The sequence below is a fragment of the Bos mutus genome, chromosome 10, assembly GCF_027580195.1.
Source record: "Bos mutus isolate GX-2022 chromosome 10, NWIPB_WYAK_1.1, whole genome shotgun sequence".
Lineage (NCBI taxonomy): Eukaryota > Metazoa > Chordata > Mammalia > Artiodactyla > Bovidae > Bos > Bos mutus.
In genome coordinates, this window is record NC_091626.1 from 47,349,028 (window position 1) to 47,365,795 (window position 16,768).

At 40.2% G+C, this 16,768-nt stretch overlaps 1 protein-coding gene across 2 annotated transcripts in view; it reads right to left on the reverse strand.

Annotated features, from left to right (window-relative positions):
- Positions 1-16,768, reverse strand: part of SHC4 (SHC adaptor protein 4) — a 137,588-nt gene that overhangs the window by 26,850 nt on the left and 93,970 nt on the right. For both annotated transcript variants that reach the window (XM_070378520.1, XM_005892149.2), the window contains exons 5-8: positions 16,059-16,112; positions 12,276-12,327; positions 2,744-2,867; positions 1,035-1,206 (exon numbers count right to left, since the gene is read on the reverse strand). In XM_070378520.1, coding sequence (XP_070234621.1) covers positions 1,035-1,206; positions 2,744-2,867; positions 12,276-12,327; positions 16,059-16,112 — 402 coding nt within the window. The remainder of the gene's footprint in view (positions 1-1,034; positions 1,207-2,743; positions 2,868-12,275; positions 12,328-16,058; positions 16,113-16,768) is intronic.

Sequence of the window (16,768 nt, forward strand, 5' to 3'; positions counted from 1 at the left end):
GGTTTCATAGGGGTGAGCATGTAAGAAAACAAGATCAAAAAAAAGGTAAGATGCAACTTTCCTTGAAATGCATCAAAAATAAGAAGCATTTATGGATGACAGCTACATAGGATGACAGGGCAAATAGAGTAAAATTATAACTATAGAATCTAGGTGGTGAGTATTCATGTGTAATTCTTTCAACGTTTTCTATGTTTGAATATATTCATAATAAAATTTCATAAAACAAGAAAAAGAAAGAAAAGCAGCAACTAAAGATGCAGAATGAATGACACATGGAAATGTTTTAGAAGCTAACAGAAGAGGTCTAAAAAAAGAAGAGAAAGCCAACAAGTATCACATGCTACAGACAGATTCAAAATATTGAAGGAAATAGATTTAGCAATTAAACTGACAACCAACCAACCAAAAAACCACTGGAGAGCACTGTAAAAGAAATTTCTATCAAGCTGTCAAGCAGAGTTCAGATTTTGGAAGTGTAGTGTGGATGTGAATGCAGAAATACAGTGTTTTCTACAAGTTTGTGGATGAAAGGAAGATGACAGGGAGGTGGGACATTATTAGATGGGTTGGGGGAGTCCAAGTTTATCTGCAGACAGAAGATAAAGAACTGGTATACAGAGAAAAAAATAAAGATGGAAATACAGACTGATGGACAGAACAAGGGCACAGTGTTGGTGGGAGGGAATAGGGTCGGCAGCTCGGGGGAAGGATTAGCTGTGGAGACAGTAGCTAAGAGAACCAAGGAGGACATAAGAACACTTGGGAGACAGGGAAGGATGCAGTTGAGGATTACATGTTGGACCGTCCTAGTCTTTCCAGAGAAGTAAGATGTGAGGTCACCTGCTGAGGATGAGGTTGGGGGATGAGGAGTAAAAGTTACTTAGTACAGGCTCCGACAATGATTCATTCTCTGGCTCTGTATTGAGGAAGATGATATCTTCTGTAAACTAGCATTTGGAAATCCTCAAATTAAGCTCAGTGATAGGACAGGACTGTATTGTTAACTACAATAGCAATGAACTATTACTTACCAAATAGCACAGCTTTTCACACCGTATGGGGCAGTAAGCCATTTGCTCTGTGACTTGAACTTTGATCCGCACATCTGAAACACCACCTGCAGGCGGCTGCTTCCCCGGGATTTCATTATAATACTCATGATCTTCTCTCTCCTCAGCATGGCCATCCACAGGCACCTCCTCACTGTAAGGCAAAAAAGGATCCCCAAGAGGCTGGGTGGGAATTCATATGCTGTAGGGGATGCAGAGAGATCAGAATCATGCAAATCACCCTGAAAAACTTTTCGTGCTTTAAGAGTATAGCTGTGCTTAAGTGATGTCAAACATCTGGAGAGAAGCAACCAGATGGCTGAATTGTTTAGCTTTCTGTAGACAATCAAAGTGGGGTAAGCCAACAAAAAATGCCATGGGTGATGTTTTCACGTCTCCTCTCAGTGATAAAATATGTACATATACATTTATATATACTAACTTCCTGAATGTAAGTTGTTTTTGTCAATCGAATAAAAATACAAAGTTTTCCCTGAATTCTTCAGCCCACTTTCACTGTAGCATTTCGGAAATACTTTTGCTCAAAGAAAATTTAGATACTGAGCAGAGGGCCTGGCTCAGTTTACTATAAACCAAGATGAGAAAAAAATAAATAAATAAAAGAGCTATGGCCAGCTATCTTGTCTGCACAAATCTGGAGTATATGTGATTCATAAAGAAATATTAGAACCATATGTGGCAAGCGGGTAGATTCATGTAAACATGCATTGTTTTTAAGAAATAGAGCGAAAACACACACACACACACACACAAGAAAACAGATTTTTCTTCCAAACTGGAATTAGTCGAAGTTTCTTATGAGAAAAAAATAAATCAAGTCCATTTGGACTGAGTTGACTCCACTGACAACCCACAGCTTTGTTGGGTTCATTACACGTCAATGAAAAGACAGCACTAAAATGCAGGAGCCACCCTAGAAAAAAGTCAACATCAAGCCTGCTGGTAGCCCCTCTTCTTTGCTGTGCTAAACCACCTCTGAGAGGAGATCTCCAAGTCTGGTGTTTGTTGATACACAAAATGATAAATTGGGGGGGGGTTCCAGAAATGCATTTACAAGTGTCCAAGAATTTTATTTCTTGGGTATGAATTCTGCAAGCCAGGGACCTCAATGCATTCCACACGTGGTGGAGTCTGACAGGCCTGAAAGGGTTCAGCTTTCACTGCGGACTTTCTGTGCTGCAGACAGGGCAACCCGAGCCCTGGGTCACGTCGTGCTCTACCCCTTGGTCTGGCTGGAGCTGAGCAATCTGCACTACACACCAGCAAACAGGAGTTCCTGCTACACACATTTGATTCTTAGGATTTTGTTCTTTCTTAATTCTTTTAACTGATATGCAAGGGATCTGGGGTTGACACAAACCTGAGAAATTTCTTCTTGCTCATTTCATGACACTACCTAATTATATCAGAGCTCTGTATAACATCAGAGAAACAGGGTCAACCCCTTCTCACTTTTAGTGTTTCCTCTAATTCTATTACAAAGCAAGAGGAAATATCTAGACAAATAAGAAAGGAAGAAGAGTAAAAATGTCACTATTAGTTTGTAAGGAAACTGTATCTATTGGTAAATAAGAAATTACTAATTTCACTAGTCCATTTTAAATGCCATACTAATTTTAAAACAAAACAAAGTATGGTTAAGTCAAATAATCAGAGAATTCCTGGCTGACCTTTCACAAGAAGTATTCAAAGAAGGATTTTTCAAATACTGTTTAAACCGGAGTTCGAAAGCCTGTCCTATGGTACTTATGACGTCCTGGGCCATTCCATTGCGGCATTCCAGTATGTGGCAGGCTGCAAGAGGACATACCAAAAAATTACAATAAATTTTCAGTAAGAGAAGATTTTATAAAGTTGAAATACTTCCAGAACATGAACTGGTAAATAAAAGGAAGTAGGTTTCCAAGTTTTCTGCAGCTCTGAAATCACATACCTCATATTTTATATGCATCAAAGAGAAGAAACACTCGCATTTTACAATGAAATACTTCAAAACACTTATAAATTCCAGTCTTAAGACAGGTATTTGGGGCTCACACTTTAATAAAAGCAGACTGATCTTGACTAACAATGTGATTCATGTTCCGTGTTAGCTCTAGAATTCAATACAAAAGATGATTTTAGGGCAACAACCTGATAAGACGATGCCTGCTGCCGTCTTTGCATGGTACTCTATGATGACTGGAAACAAAATAACTTTCTAAATGCACCCCTCACAAATGGGGGGTGAGCGGCTGGTGAAGACAGGGGCTTTAGACTACCCTTTCCTCTAGCCATCCCTTTGCCCTGTCATTGCTACTCGAAATCACTGATGGTGTGGTAATCCCTGTCTTTGAAATCCTACTAAAGAACTATCTCCAATAAGCAAATCAAGATTTCATGAAGACTGATATCATCAAAGGATATTAAAATTTTTATAGATACTTGCTCTAAAAAGCTGTTACTACAAAGGGCTAGCTATCACCAGCAAATTAAAGAATTAAATTGTGGAGGGGGCAGCTGACAGAACATCACAGGCGAATTAGCAAATCTGCTACTGCTAAGTAAAAACCAAAGCTTGTGTTCAGGGGACCATACATTAATCTCCCCATAACATGGAATGTCGGTTGCCTTGATGAGAGTATAGTATTGTGCTCAGGGCCTTAATATACGACTGAACTGAATTTCAGTTCAGTTTTCAGTTTTCAGTTCAGTTTTAAGGATGGCTTAAAACCATAAAGATGACAAGATACGGTAATAAGTTTCATGAGAAGATTTTCAAAAATACATTGGTCTGTATAGCCTGAAGAATTGAGGAATGAGGGAAAAGCTTGATAATTGTTCAATATATACAAGAATGTTGTAAAAACTGTCAGCTATTTTCTGAGAACAGGAATGACTTAAGTAGGTACCTAGGGAATTAGATTAAATAAAAAGGAAGCTGTGAAACAGGACTGTGGGAACAATACTGGAACATTTTACTAAAAGGGATACATACCTGAGGAAAGGCGGATACCTATTGTGATGAAGGCATGTTTTTAGGCTCTGAGTAGTCTTGAGAAGGATTTTATATTTATTTAAAGTAAAATAAAATTCAATCAAGCCCTGGTGCCTCACATGGTAAAGAATCAGCCTGTAATGCAGGAGACCCAGGTTCAATCCCTGGGTCAGGAAGATCCCCTGAAGAAGGAAATGGCAACCCACTCCAGTATTCTTGCCTGGAGAATCCCATGGACAGTGGAGCCTAGCAGGCTACAGTCCATGGGGTCACAAAGAGTCAGACACAACTGAGCAACTAACACTTTCACAAAATTCATTCATGCCTAACTGGATTTGCAGAACCTATAACAGTAGGTTATGGTAGAACCTACAGTGGTTTCCTGGCTTTATATTGATAATCATCTCAAGGAATATCAGACAATTCTCATTTCAGAATTAGCTGGACATTTACTTAAGGAATTTATGTCTCTGAACTTCTGGAAGGGACATTTGTGTGTGTGTAGGCAAGGGATGGTATTACTAAATCAAACAATGCTAAGATCGCAAATCTCCAAAAGGGTTATTGATCACTTCTTGTAAGGTTGCCCCTTTCAAGAAGCAACCTGGATCTTGAAATAGACTTAGGAGCTCATTACAGCTTTGAAAACCCGATTAACAATGTCTATACATTAATAGCCTTCTTACCAAAGGAAAATGTTTGGTCTGTTTTCAGATTGCCATTGTATATTGCCCCCTTCTTTTCTCCACACTAGCGTCACGCAGTGACTAGTACACTGCAGCTGTTTTAAAAGTATGTATTGAGTGAATTAATATTGATTTCTCTGAATCACACCCATAACTGCTGTGAGAAATCATCTTCAGTTCTATGAAGTGAGACTGGCAGTGAGCCCCTATCACAGGGAAGGTTTCATGACCACTGAGTGGTACAAATGACCACTTGGGTCATTTGTGGAAATGGTCTCCTCCTTCCTGGTTAGGTTTCACATCCTTAAACCTATAAAGTGCCCTTGGACATGTGTCCTTTGGTTAAGCCCAAAAATAGTTGTGTTGCACTGTGGTTAAAAAAAGGTAACTCACTTGAATTATTTTTTTCATCTCATAAATTCCTGGTCCAATTAAAAATGAAGTCAAGGCCAGAAATAAAACCAATATTGTAAAGCAATCATCAACAATTAAAAACAAATATTTAAAAAAATCAAAATGGAAAAAATTTATGTAATTTTACTTTCTCTTAGGATAAACAAGATGTCTTGAGATAAAGATGGAAAAGATAGTGGGAGAGGTGTGAAATTCAACCGTAAATAAATAGATAAATAAGAAAAACCAAAGTTTATCTCCCATGAGAGGGATGAGAAAACGACAGTGGCTGAAAGAACTCTGTGATAAGATGCAGGCTAATTATACCACGGTCTATGTGAATAAGGTATGCTACACCCAGGCCCTCACCTGCCAAGACAGGGCATTGCATGATCTCTGAAGTCCCTTCCTGCTTTACAGAAATCCTGTCCTCCCTCGATTATAGTACTTTAAACTCTCCGAGGAACAGGGCAAGGCATGTGGGCATACAGAAATGAATGAATGACCCAAACCCACCAACTGTCCTCTACCGCTTCTCATGTACTACCAAAACGTTTTATTTCTCTCAACTTTTCTGATTCTGATACTTGAGGCTTTGGTCCTTTTCCTGGGCTGATGCTTACCAACACGAATTTTTACTCTCCTTTGGATAACAGTGTTACTGTCATATTACTTTTTAAAGATTAAACAGAAAGAGAAGAAAAAACAGTGGCGCCTATCTCCAGGAAAGGAACAGCTGGACACGATGCCTGACCCTGTGCAAGTTCTTGGTGCAGCCTCGCCACTTTCGGGAGCACACACATTTTGATGGTGCTTTTGTTGCCACTTATATGCTGCTCTGTGAAAATGCTCTTTGTTCTTTTTTAGGTTGGTCATGACCTAGACAGGAATGGGTTTTGAATCACATACAAATATGCCCAATTCACATTGCTGGACCCATCTCCGAAAACTCAGATAAGCACCAGCTTGGTCAAGAATTTCTCAATCTTTAGCTAATGAGAAGGAAGAAAAACAAGCATATAGAAAATCCCAATTCTCCCAAAAACAATTTGACTTTCCAGTGATGCGGGGGGCCTGAGCTTTGACCTCCATGTCTGAATTAAACACAGACTTGGGTTTTTTTCATTGTGAAATGAAAAGAATAATCTGTCTGTAAACAGACCTACAATTCTATTCTTGAGTATCAGGTACTCTATTAAGTGGGATGTAAAAGAATCTTGGATTCATATTCTTCTTTTTCATTTGGTTTCCTAACTGGATAGTCATGGACAAGAGGCTAGAACAATTCTTAGAGAATAACAGACCCTTCTTTAATGCTTTATGCTTAAATAGACCAGTTTTGCTTTTGTTGTTCATAAGGCAATGGCACCCCACTCCAGTACTCTTGCCTGGAAAATCCCATGGGCAGAGGAGCCTGGTGGGCTGCAGTCCATGGGGTCGCGAAGAGTCGGACACGACTGGGCGACTTCACTTTCACTTTTCACTTTTATGCATTGGAGAAGGAAATGGCAACCCACTCCAGTGTTCTTGCCTGGAGAACCCCAGGGACGGGGGAGCCTGGTTGGCTGCCGTCTATGGGGTCGCGCAGAGTCGGACACGACGGAAGCGACTTAGCAGCAGCAGCAGCAGAAATTCAAAAGTGCAGCTTCTCAGATCACCCACCAGATGGTGCTATGGGACTGAAGCATAGAGTCTACCAGCCCTTAGGAAGAAATCAGTCTGAAGCAACTAGCCAGCTGTCAGACCACAGTTTATCAATGTCACCAGGACAGTAGCACATATATTTTAGAGCCATAAACATAAACATACATAATTGGGTTCATTTAAATTGGTTTTACAGGGTTCTTTTTGTATTTTTGTTTTGTTTTTTGCTTTCTTTATATAGAGTCAGGACCAGGACATGCCTATATCCAGGTAGTCCAGGTAAACCAGGACCTCTTCACAGACTAGATTCAGAGAAAATATTCAACCTGTCCTGCACCGCACACATTTAAAATAAGAAGTGAAGCGATTCTTCATTTACAGCAATTACAGGGATAAGCTGTATTGGTCACTAGGTAAACTCAAAACACTCTTACTTAATAACATTAATTGCCGCATGGTAGAACAGCCTATGGATTCATTTAAATAATTTGCTATCAGACTCTTTGTGCCCCTATGGACTGCAGCCCGCCAGACTCCTCTGTCCATGAGATTCTACAGGCAAGAATACTGGAAGGTTACTATGCCTTCTTCCAGGGGATCTTCTGGACGCAGAGATTGAACTCACATCTCCTGCATCTCCGACACTGCAGGCGGATTCTTTACTGTTGAGCCACCAGTGATCTTTATCGCTTAATCTTTGTACATGTCTCATTTCCTTAGAAGTGAAATTGCTGATTCAAAACTGTTTACACAGGCTTCACTAATGGCTCAGTAGTAAAGAATCTGCTTTCCAATGCAGGAGACACCGGTTCAATCCCTGATCGGGAAAGATCCCACATGCTGCGGAGCAACTAAGCCTGTGCCCCACAACTACTGAGCCTGCACTCTGGAGCCAGGGAGCCACATGCTGAGGGCACACGCTGCAAATGCTGAAGTCCGAGCACGCTGGAGCCCGCGCTCAGCAGCGAGATGCCTCCACAAGGAGCAGCCTGAGTAGCCTCAGCTCGAGGCAACTAGAGAAGAGCCTGCATGCAGCAACAAAGACCTAGCACAGCCAGAAATAAAGTTATTTTTTGAAAGAGTTTACACTTTTTAAAGTTTTGATGCAAATTTTCAGTATGCTTTCTGAAACATTTGGATCTACACTCCTACCAGATGTGTTCAGGAGATACTACAACTCCAAATCACATTTTACCTTTTTATAAAAGACAAATATGATATCTATTTATAATTTGTGTTTCTTTGCTTGCTAGTAAGTTTTCTGGTTTTCTTTTATGTTTCTTGGTGCCCGGTAATCTTCTTTGTGTGTGCTCCAGACCTGAAGTTGGTCCAGGTGCTTACTGGCTGGGTGAGTTTAGTAAAACTACCTTTTCAATCCCAGAGCTTGCTTCTTTAAAAAAGCAGTAACATTAATATCTACTTCATAGGACTGTTGTGAGGATGAAAGGAGACCATGCAGAAAGTATTCCTGACAATGCCTGGCATGTGGTGAGCACAAAATATACAATAACTTTTTTTTGTTCTTCTTTCTCCATTGGATTGTTTTTCCTATTTGTAAAAATGCCTGTTTTTTCACTGGCAAGCCACTTCAAATCACTCAGGACAATAATAATAATAATGGCTATCGTTTATTGCATACTTATAATGAGCCAGGCATTGAGATACATGCATTGAATACAATATCTCATTAAGTCCTCAAGATCACCTGATTTCTATTTCTTTATCTAAATAGCTTTATCTAAATTTCTTTATCTAAATAGCTCCCAAGAACTATTACTTCACAATTTTGTCCAGACTGTCCCTTCTACAGCCCATGTAGTTTAGAGCATCAGCCCTGCCCAGGACCAGTGAGATGTCCTCTAAACTGAACTCCACAATTCCGGACCACTTTCCTGCCCTCAAAGAAAAGTTATCATTTTATAATTTTAGTAAAATGGCAGAAACCGGAATAATTCTTTATAAAGCTCAAAATCTTCAACAGCCCCCAGTAACCTTCTAGCTGGCATTCTAAGCCTTGACAGTCTGTTTCTTCCCTTTCAGCCATGGCTCCTCTACTACTCTTAGCTTTCTTGGCAGCCCACCTTTACCCACTGCCCAAACCCACAGCCCTAAGCTCTCATTCCACTTGTGCCTTTATACACTTACTGTACAAAGCCTACCTGAGCACCTGGCAGGCTCCAGGCACTGTTCCCATGCTCCCCTCTTCTGCACACTGAACAGGCTCTGTTTCTCTCCCCCATGATGATGAACCCATGGTGGCCAGTCATTATTTTTCTTCTACAATGATTACCTCAGCCTCTGGTGTATTAGTATGTGATTAATAATTATTTGTGGACTCAAGAGCTATGTCAGTACCTCTGTGCAGAAATTAAAGTCCAGAGGCACAGGTGAGGGGAAAAGATTTAACACTTGAGGGCTGTGCAAACAGTGGGGATGCTGAAAACAGAATGGCTTCTCGCAGAGAAGGTACACAAGAGAAGGGGCCGGGGCCAAGAAAAGGGGCAGAACGTCATGAGGAGATACTGTTTTGCCCAAGAAAATCACATTATGTTTCTAAGTCATCTAGCTATCAGACGGACCTATTTTCTGAAGAAGACAGAACAGGAAAGGAAATGGTGTTTTCTCAGTATTATCTGTTACTCCTCTCAACAATGTTAGCAAGTAGATGTTATTACTACCTAGGAGGGTAGGCTGAGGGGAGGGGAGGAAGGTTCAAGAGGGAGGTAATGTATGTATAATTATGGCTGATGTGCTGTTGCACAGCACAAACCAACACAACATTGTAAAGCTATTTTCCCCCAATTAAAAATAATTTTTTTATAAAAAAGAAAGAAAGAAACTGAAGTTTAGGATGTGAAACAACTTGGCTGAGGACTACAGTGTGATGGGGGAAGAATTATGATTCCTGTCCAGCCTGTCTGACTCCAGCATCTTTCTTATTTCTTATACCTGGGCTGGGACTAAAGAAAGAAAACACTGAAACCTCTATATGAAGAGTTTCTGAGTCCATTCTCTTCTTACTCTGAAATCCATCCATGAGCTCAGTCAACAGTTCTCATAAAAGCCTTTGCAGAATCCTCGAGCCAGGATCCCCCTGAATTCCTTCTAGCAGCTCGGCTCCGATGAACTACTCAGGCACCAGATTTCAAAGTGAATGAGTTGCATCGTATTCTCTCTGCTTTATTTCACTTAAGCAAGCGAGGAGATCAGCAAGCATGTGGATCCTGCCAAGCCATTACCCTCAGTAACAAGCATAATCTTTGAACCCCTTCTGCTGAACAGCAAGGACATGCCTGAGATATTCAGTGACTGATGGCAAAATTACTAAATATCTAGAGTTCTTGATCTATTTGTTCTTCCTTTCACCCTGTCCTTTTCAGGTTGAAAGAAAGGGATTTGTTGTTCAGAGACCTTTCCCAAAATAGCCTACTTCCATTCTTTAGAGAGGGCTTCAGTGGTGGTTCAGTGGTAAAGAATCCACCTGCCAATGCAGGAGACGCAGGTTCAATCCCTGGGTTGGGAAGATCCCCTGGAGAAAGGAATGACAACCCACTCCAGTAGTCTTGCCTAGGAAATCCCATGGACAGAGGAGCCTAGTGAGCTAAATCCATGGGGTCACAAAGAGTTGGACACAACTTAGTGACTAAACAACAACAACTTCAGGGAAGCTCAGGCTTGATTAAAAGAGGTTGCTCTTCTGGTATCCTTTGTTATGTTCTATTCCTACTCCCCTTCCTTCACTAGTTCCTGTCTCTCCCATCTACTCTTTGAGCAATATCCATTCTTTATTATGTAGTTTAGAGTCTATTTTAAAGGAGTATTGCATAGTATTTATAGCCCGTTCCGATTTCATCGAGTCATGCTCTCTTGGGCCACATTTACTGAGCATCTACGCTGTGCTGGGTACTGTGCCAGCAGGTGGTCCTCACAATTTCATTTTTGACGATCATGATAGTTTAAAAATGGACCTGCCCTCTCCCTGAATCCATCCACTGCACCCTGCTGCCAAATGAATCTTCCTAAATACCTGCTTTGTGAACTGCTTTTTCCACCCATCTGCTCATAAGATTGTCTCTACTTATTAGCTCTCTCCTATCTGCCGTCTAGATGTCCTTTTTTGACTTTTTTCCCCCTTCATGCACAATCTGCACCCTATTGAGTGTGTTTATTCACCTGCTCCCCAGTATTTGTTGTTGTTGTTTAGTTGCTAAGCTGTGTCCAACTCTTTTGTGACTCCATGGACTGTAGCCTGCCAACCTCTGTCCATGGGATTTCCCAGGCAAGAATACTGAAGTATTGGGAGTAGATTGCCGTTTCCTTCTCCAAGCCATCTTCCCAGGGATTGAACCCGCATTTCTTGCTTTGGCAGGCAGATTCTTTACCACTGAGCCACCAGCTTGCTCCCCAGAACAGCACATGCATTTTTGCCTCATGTTTTTATAGCTCTTTGAATTTCCAAATTCCACTCCATATATACTTGATGAATGTTTGGGGGCAAACTCCACCCTGAGGTGATAAAGGGTACTGCTCAACTAATAGGCTCTAGGAGGGGAGGCAACCTAACACTCATCCCTAAAATGAGTCTGAATATCCCAGAGTCAGGGATGAGAAGCAACACTCGGCATGTCTGTCTACAGAGGCCCAATGGCCTAACTTCAGGCCCTGGACACAAAATGTGGCTGGCAGGTGAGTTTCTTAGGCAATCTTACTAAATTCTGGGATGAGACAACTCATAACTCACTCTTCCATTCACTCTGTCATTCAACAAAAATAGTTACTGATCATCACCACCTGCAAGGCATTGTGATGAGTGCTTGGGAAACAACAGTAAGGGAAACAAGTTCCTGCCCTCCAGTAGCTTTTAGTAGAAAGGACAGACACTAAACACACAAACAAGTGAGTAACTAAAATAATAAAAATGTAGGATAAGTGTCAGTAGAAAGAGAAACAAAGTATTATAACCCAGCAGAGTGGCATAAACTACTGGAGATGGTAGATGCTATCAGTCAAAGAAGGTCTTTTTGAAGAAGAGACATTAAAACTGAGATCTAAAAGATGAGAAAAAGCCAGACACTCAGAGTGGCATGCCAGGCTCTTGAACAGCAAGGCACAGGCTTAACACCTATAAACACACACATGCACACACTTGCCAAGGCAACTACAGGCCCATGACCTCACTGATTTGGGTCTTGTGTGCAATTCATTTGTCCACTGGGGATGTGGCAGCCAGCCCATCTATCCTTACTGAAACAGCTTCCCTTTTGTTTATGCAAATAGATGATAAGACTTTTGGTTAAAGGGATTGAAATCTCACCTATAATTTTTTCTCCTTTGCTCTGCTGGCAGGGCTATTTATTTCAAACACATATTTACATAATATTTCTAGACTCCCAATACACTCTAGCGATACTCATCACTTTACATATTGAAAATAATTGCTTGTTACTTTCAAAAGTTGGTATATACCAACTCTTAGGAAAATCTAGAAGTTGCTTTCCATACCTCGTTGATTAACTGGATCTTTAGCTACGTAGGCAACATAGTCTGTAGTATCCTATAAAAAAGGGAAAATGATTGCATTTAAAATGAACGGATTGTACTAGTGAAAAATAAAAGAGTACATTTAGGGTATGATATTCAGGCAAAGACTGATACTAAGGTTTCTGTTTAAAGAACAAAGGATAGCATCCGAGAAGGAAACATAACCAAATACATAATATATACTTAGCAATTGTAGAGTCTACCTTCTCTGCCCCTTGGAGAGAGAATCTGAAGATTAAAAATGTAGAGGCAGACAATATCACTAAGAATAAAAGAGAATGTAGGCAGGGACTGGGTAAGGACAAATATTCTTTTAAAATGGTTAGGGACCATTGCTCTCCTGTGTTGAAAGTTGAAATACCAGGGGTTATGTAATCACAAAGTTTATGTCATAAACTAGGATGTTACAGCATGATTTCCCAGTTGTCCAAACAGATACCATGTAGATCAGAAAATAAGCTGATTAAAGAGACATGGTTTTGTGGTGGTTAGCTTGCTTTTATGCAGCGCAACTTAAGGAATAATATAGTAAAAATAAAAGGCATTTATTTGATCAATATATAGAAAGAAGAGATCATTTTTGAAATAGAGAACCCACAAAAATCCTAAGGAATTCCAAAAGATGCGCTTCAAACTAGTGATAACCAGAGCAGGAGAGAACATAGGGGAGGGGGAGAGGAGGTACAAATTCTAGGGTTTAAATAGGCTTAAGGATGTATTGTATAACATAGGGAATACAGCCAATATTTTATAATAACTGTAAATGAAATTTACCTTTAATAATTGTATAAAAATAAAAACACTTAAAAAGAAGATATAACAGCACCATTTCAACTTATGTTTAAAAAAGAGAGATGTGCTGCTGGCTTTGTAAAAACAAACAAAAAGCTACTTGGTAATTTTGACTTTTATTGAAAACGGTATGCTGATGAATGATAAGATTTTAATAATTAAAGATGCTTTTTGTTATCTCAGTTCTCAGAAAAAAATACACAGAATGCCATTTGCAGATTAGAAGTATGACTCTCTAGAGGGAAGATGAAATCAACCAGCAGGAAATAGAAGTCTATGTTTGTAATACCCTCAAGGACAATCACTTAATAACCCACAGTGAATCATACAGGAAACGGATCTCAGGGTCAGTATAACTTGCCTTCAGTTATTTTGAAAAATAACACATACCTAAGTAAATCTCTCTTATACAAAAAGACAAAAGATTTGAAATATCTTATATATAAATAAGGTTGTGCCAATGAGCTTTATATTATATACATTAAAAAGCAAAGACACAATTGTGGGGGCTTGGCTGCTCATTTTAAAGTTGAAGAGGTGGTATGATGCTTGCAATGTTGTCTGCTGTCTTAGTGGATGGGAAAGAGGTCTCAAGAATGCATTGTGAGCATGAGAAAATTAAATACACTTCTTATATTTCCAGGCCTCAGTTTCCTCATGTTCAAAAGAATCTCTTAAAATTCCATAACTGTAAATATTTGGGAGAATTTAAAGAATGTTAAAAGCACAAACAATGGGAGGAAATATAAGAAGTATATTTCATTTTCTCATACTCATAATGCATTCTTGAGATGGAGAAAGTATATACAGATACAAAAGCATCACCCAGAACTGTCTTCAGGGCTGACTGAAGGGAGACAAGTAAATTGTTTTTGAGAAGGGAATAAAAGTGAGGGCGAGCAAGGTCAAGAGGTGAGAAGGAACACTCAGTATTTTTGAAACTTTGGAGGGAATCTGCTAGGAAGAAGGTACCACATTAGGTCATGGAGACTTTTAGCTTCCAAACCCTTGGACTCAATTAGCCGTGAAGCTGTATATTATCTCAGACACTGTCCTAAGAGGGTATAGACATGTATTAGCAATATTGGTGACAGTTATCTCTGATCACTCTGTGCCAGGCACTATGCTAGCAGTTTACATGCACCATTTCACTTAATTCTCACAACACTTTGAGGCAAGGGGGATCGTTTCCCATTTTACAGAAGAGGGCCCTGAAACTTAAGAGAGTGTAAGTAACTCAAGTCTACTTGACTCCAGAGCCTGGCACTCCACCATTTTGCCTTCCTGACCTGAGGGTAAAGCTTCACTTGGGGGAACCTCTAATGCCAAGGCTCTGGTCACCCATTTTCTATGTAAAATCAGCAGATTTTCTCTCCACCTGTAGAAAACACAGAGGTGCCACTCAATTCAGTAGGTACAAACTTTCCCACAGTAGCTACAAATTCTTTACTATCTTTGGTAGCGGCAATGCTTTGGCTGGTTTAAAGAACTAAAGGCACATGAAGACAGTCTAAAAAGAATCAGGATTCTGGAGAACTATGATAGACACCGTGCAGGGCATGTCTAGGGTAAATGAGGATTTTCATACCAATTTTTAAATGATAGCGACATTTAAAACTTGAAAAGGGAAATTTAAGGCAAACGGCAATAATTATTCTTCCCACTGCTCTTACAGAACTCATTACTTTACACTGCTTTACAAAAGTGTTCAAGTTCCTTCGTGGATGGTCGAGTCATAGAGGGTTAGGAAGAGAAGTGACAGTTCTGGAAGTTGACGCTCTCTGCTACCAAACATATCCCTTGGTGTCGATGTTGAGGTCAGATTATAAGGTTGGATGGCGGGTGGATAGAGAGGAGCTGGGGATAGTTATAAGCAGATTTTTGACTGGGTGTAAGATCAGGAGAAGGCAGTGGCACCCCACTCCAGTACCCTTGCCTGGAAAATTCCATGGATGGAGGAGCCTGGTGGGCTGCAGTCCATGGGGTCGCTAAGAGTCGGACACAACTGAGAGACTTCACTTTGACTTTTCACTTTCATGCATTGGAGAAGGAAACGGCAACCCACTCCAGTGTTCTTGCCTGGAGAATCCCAGGGATGGGGGAGCCTGGTGGGCTGCCGTCTATGGGGTCGCACAGAGTCAGATACGACTGAAGCGACTTAGCAGCAGCAGCAAGATCAGGTAAAATCCCTGCACATTTGTAGGTACAAGAAAAATGTCATAATGTCACAGAGAAGCAAAATCCTTCTCTTGCTCCCTCGGTTTAAACAGATGTGTTTCTTGGTTGGTCACAGGCTTCCTCGCTTCAATGCCCATCTCCTTTTGCTCTGATCTAGAAATGATGTAGTTGGAGGTCCGGGAATGACCCTCTACTCTGCAGAGAACGCTTGGAGGGAAAGCACCGACTCAGACCTGCACAATTCATGACAATTGAGCATCACGTGGCCTCTTGGTTGAAACAATAGGTTTCTCTCCCCAGCTCAACATTCCCTGCATGAGTTTCTGAAAACTTAGTTGCTCATTTTGGATTAGATTAGTTGCCTTGGCTGCTGGCCAGAATGGCAAATAGGCTTCCCCTCATGTGCCAAACCCAACTGATTGGGAGGATCTGCCAGGAACTCTATGTTGAAAAATTCTGAGGGAGGACCATCGACAGATGTATAACATACTTGTTTTTTATGAATTTGATGTTATCTACAAGAAGCTTCTCAGATGATAACTCCATGGCTAGTAACACAATGGAGTATTATTAGTTTATCCACTAATCCAAGTATTTACAAAATCAGTGACAGGAAATCTTTTGTCAGAACCAAATTTTTCACTGCCTGCTACATATAGCTATTCACGAACCGTAATAAGATATTTGGAAAAGACAGGTAGTGGCTAACATACTTTACATAGAAATTTATTTTAACTCTTATAAAAAAAAGAACTTTAATGAATTCATACTTACCGGATCCCCTCCAGAAGCAAAAGAAATAGACTGCATATGATGATTTGCAATAATCTGGAAAACACAAATTAAACACATATGATGCTATAAACTAATTATTCCTAGTTATATACCATCTAACAGTAATGTACATACATTTGTTTGTTTTGATTTTGCCTGCTTAACATCCCTTTGGAAACCACTCCATCCAAGTTCTATAAAAATCTTATTTAGATCAGGAGGTTCATGTGGGTTTGATCTTACTGCATCTTACTGCCCCCGCCCATTGAAGCTGGACAAATGATCCAGGCCTAGCCAATCAGAAAACACCATCCATCTAGATACAGCAAAGACAATCAACATCTCTGAGGAAGAAATAAGGAGAACAGTAGGAGAAAATGCATCTCTCCCTGTCATTTAATGTCTTAGTACAGGCCCAAAGCTTCTAGGAGTCATCTTTTGCTGTCATGAGGGAAAAGTCTGCTAGAAAATTATTTTTCTATGGAGAAAAATCAAAGCTGAGAGTCAAAAACAGTAAAAAGGCAGGAGGTAACAATTGTTTCATCACTTCAACCAATACATTTCCCCCCTCCCTTTATTTTTTTATGTATTTTTTCTAGTTTATTTATTTATTTTTATATAAGTTACTTTGACTTGAGTTTCAGTCATTTGCCACCATTCTTCAGATCAGATCAGCCGCTCAGTCATGTCCGACTCTTTGCAACCCCATG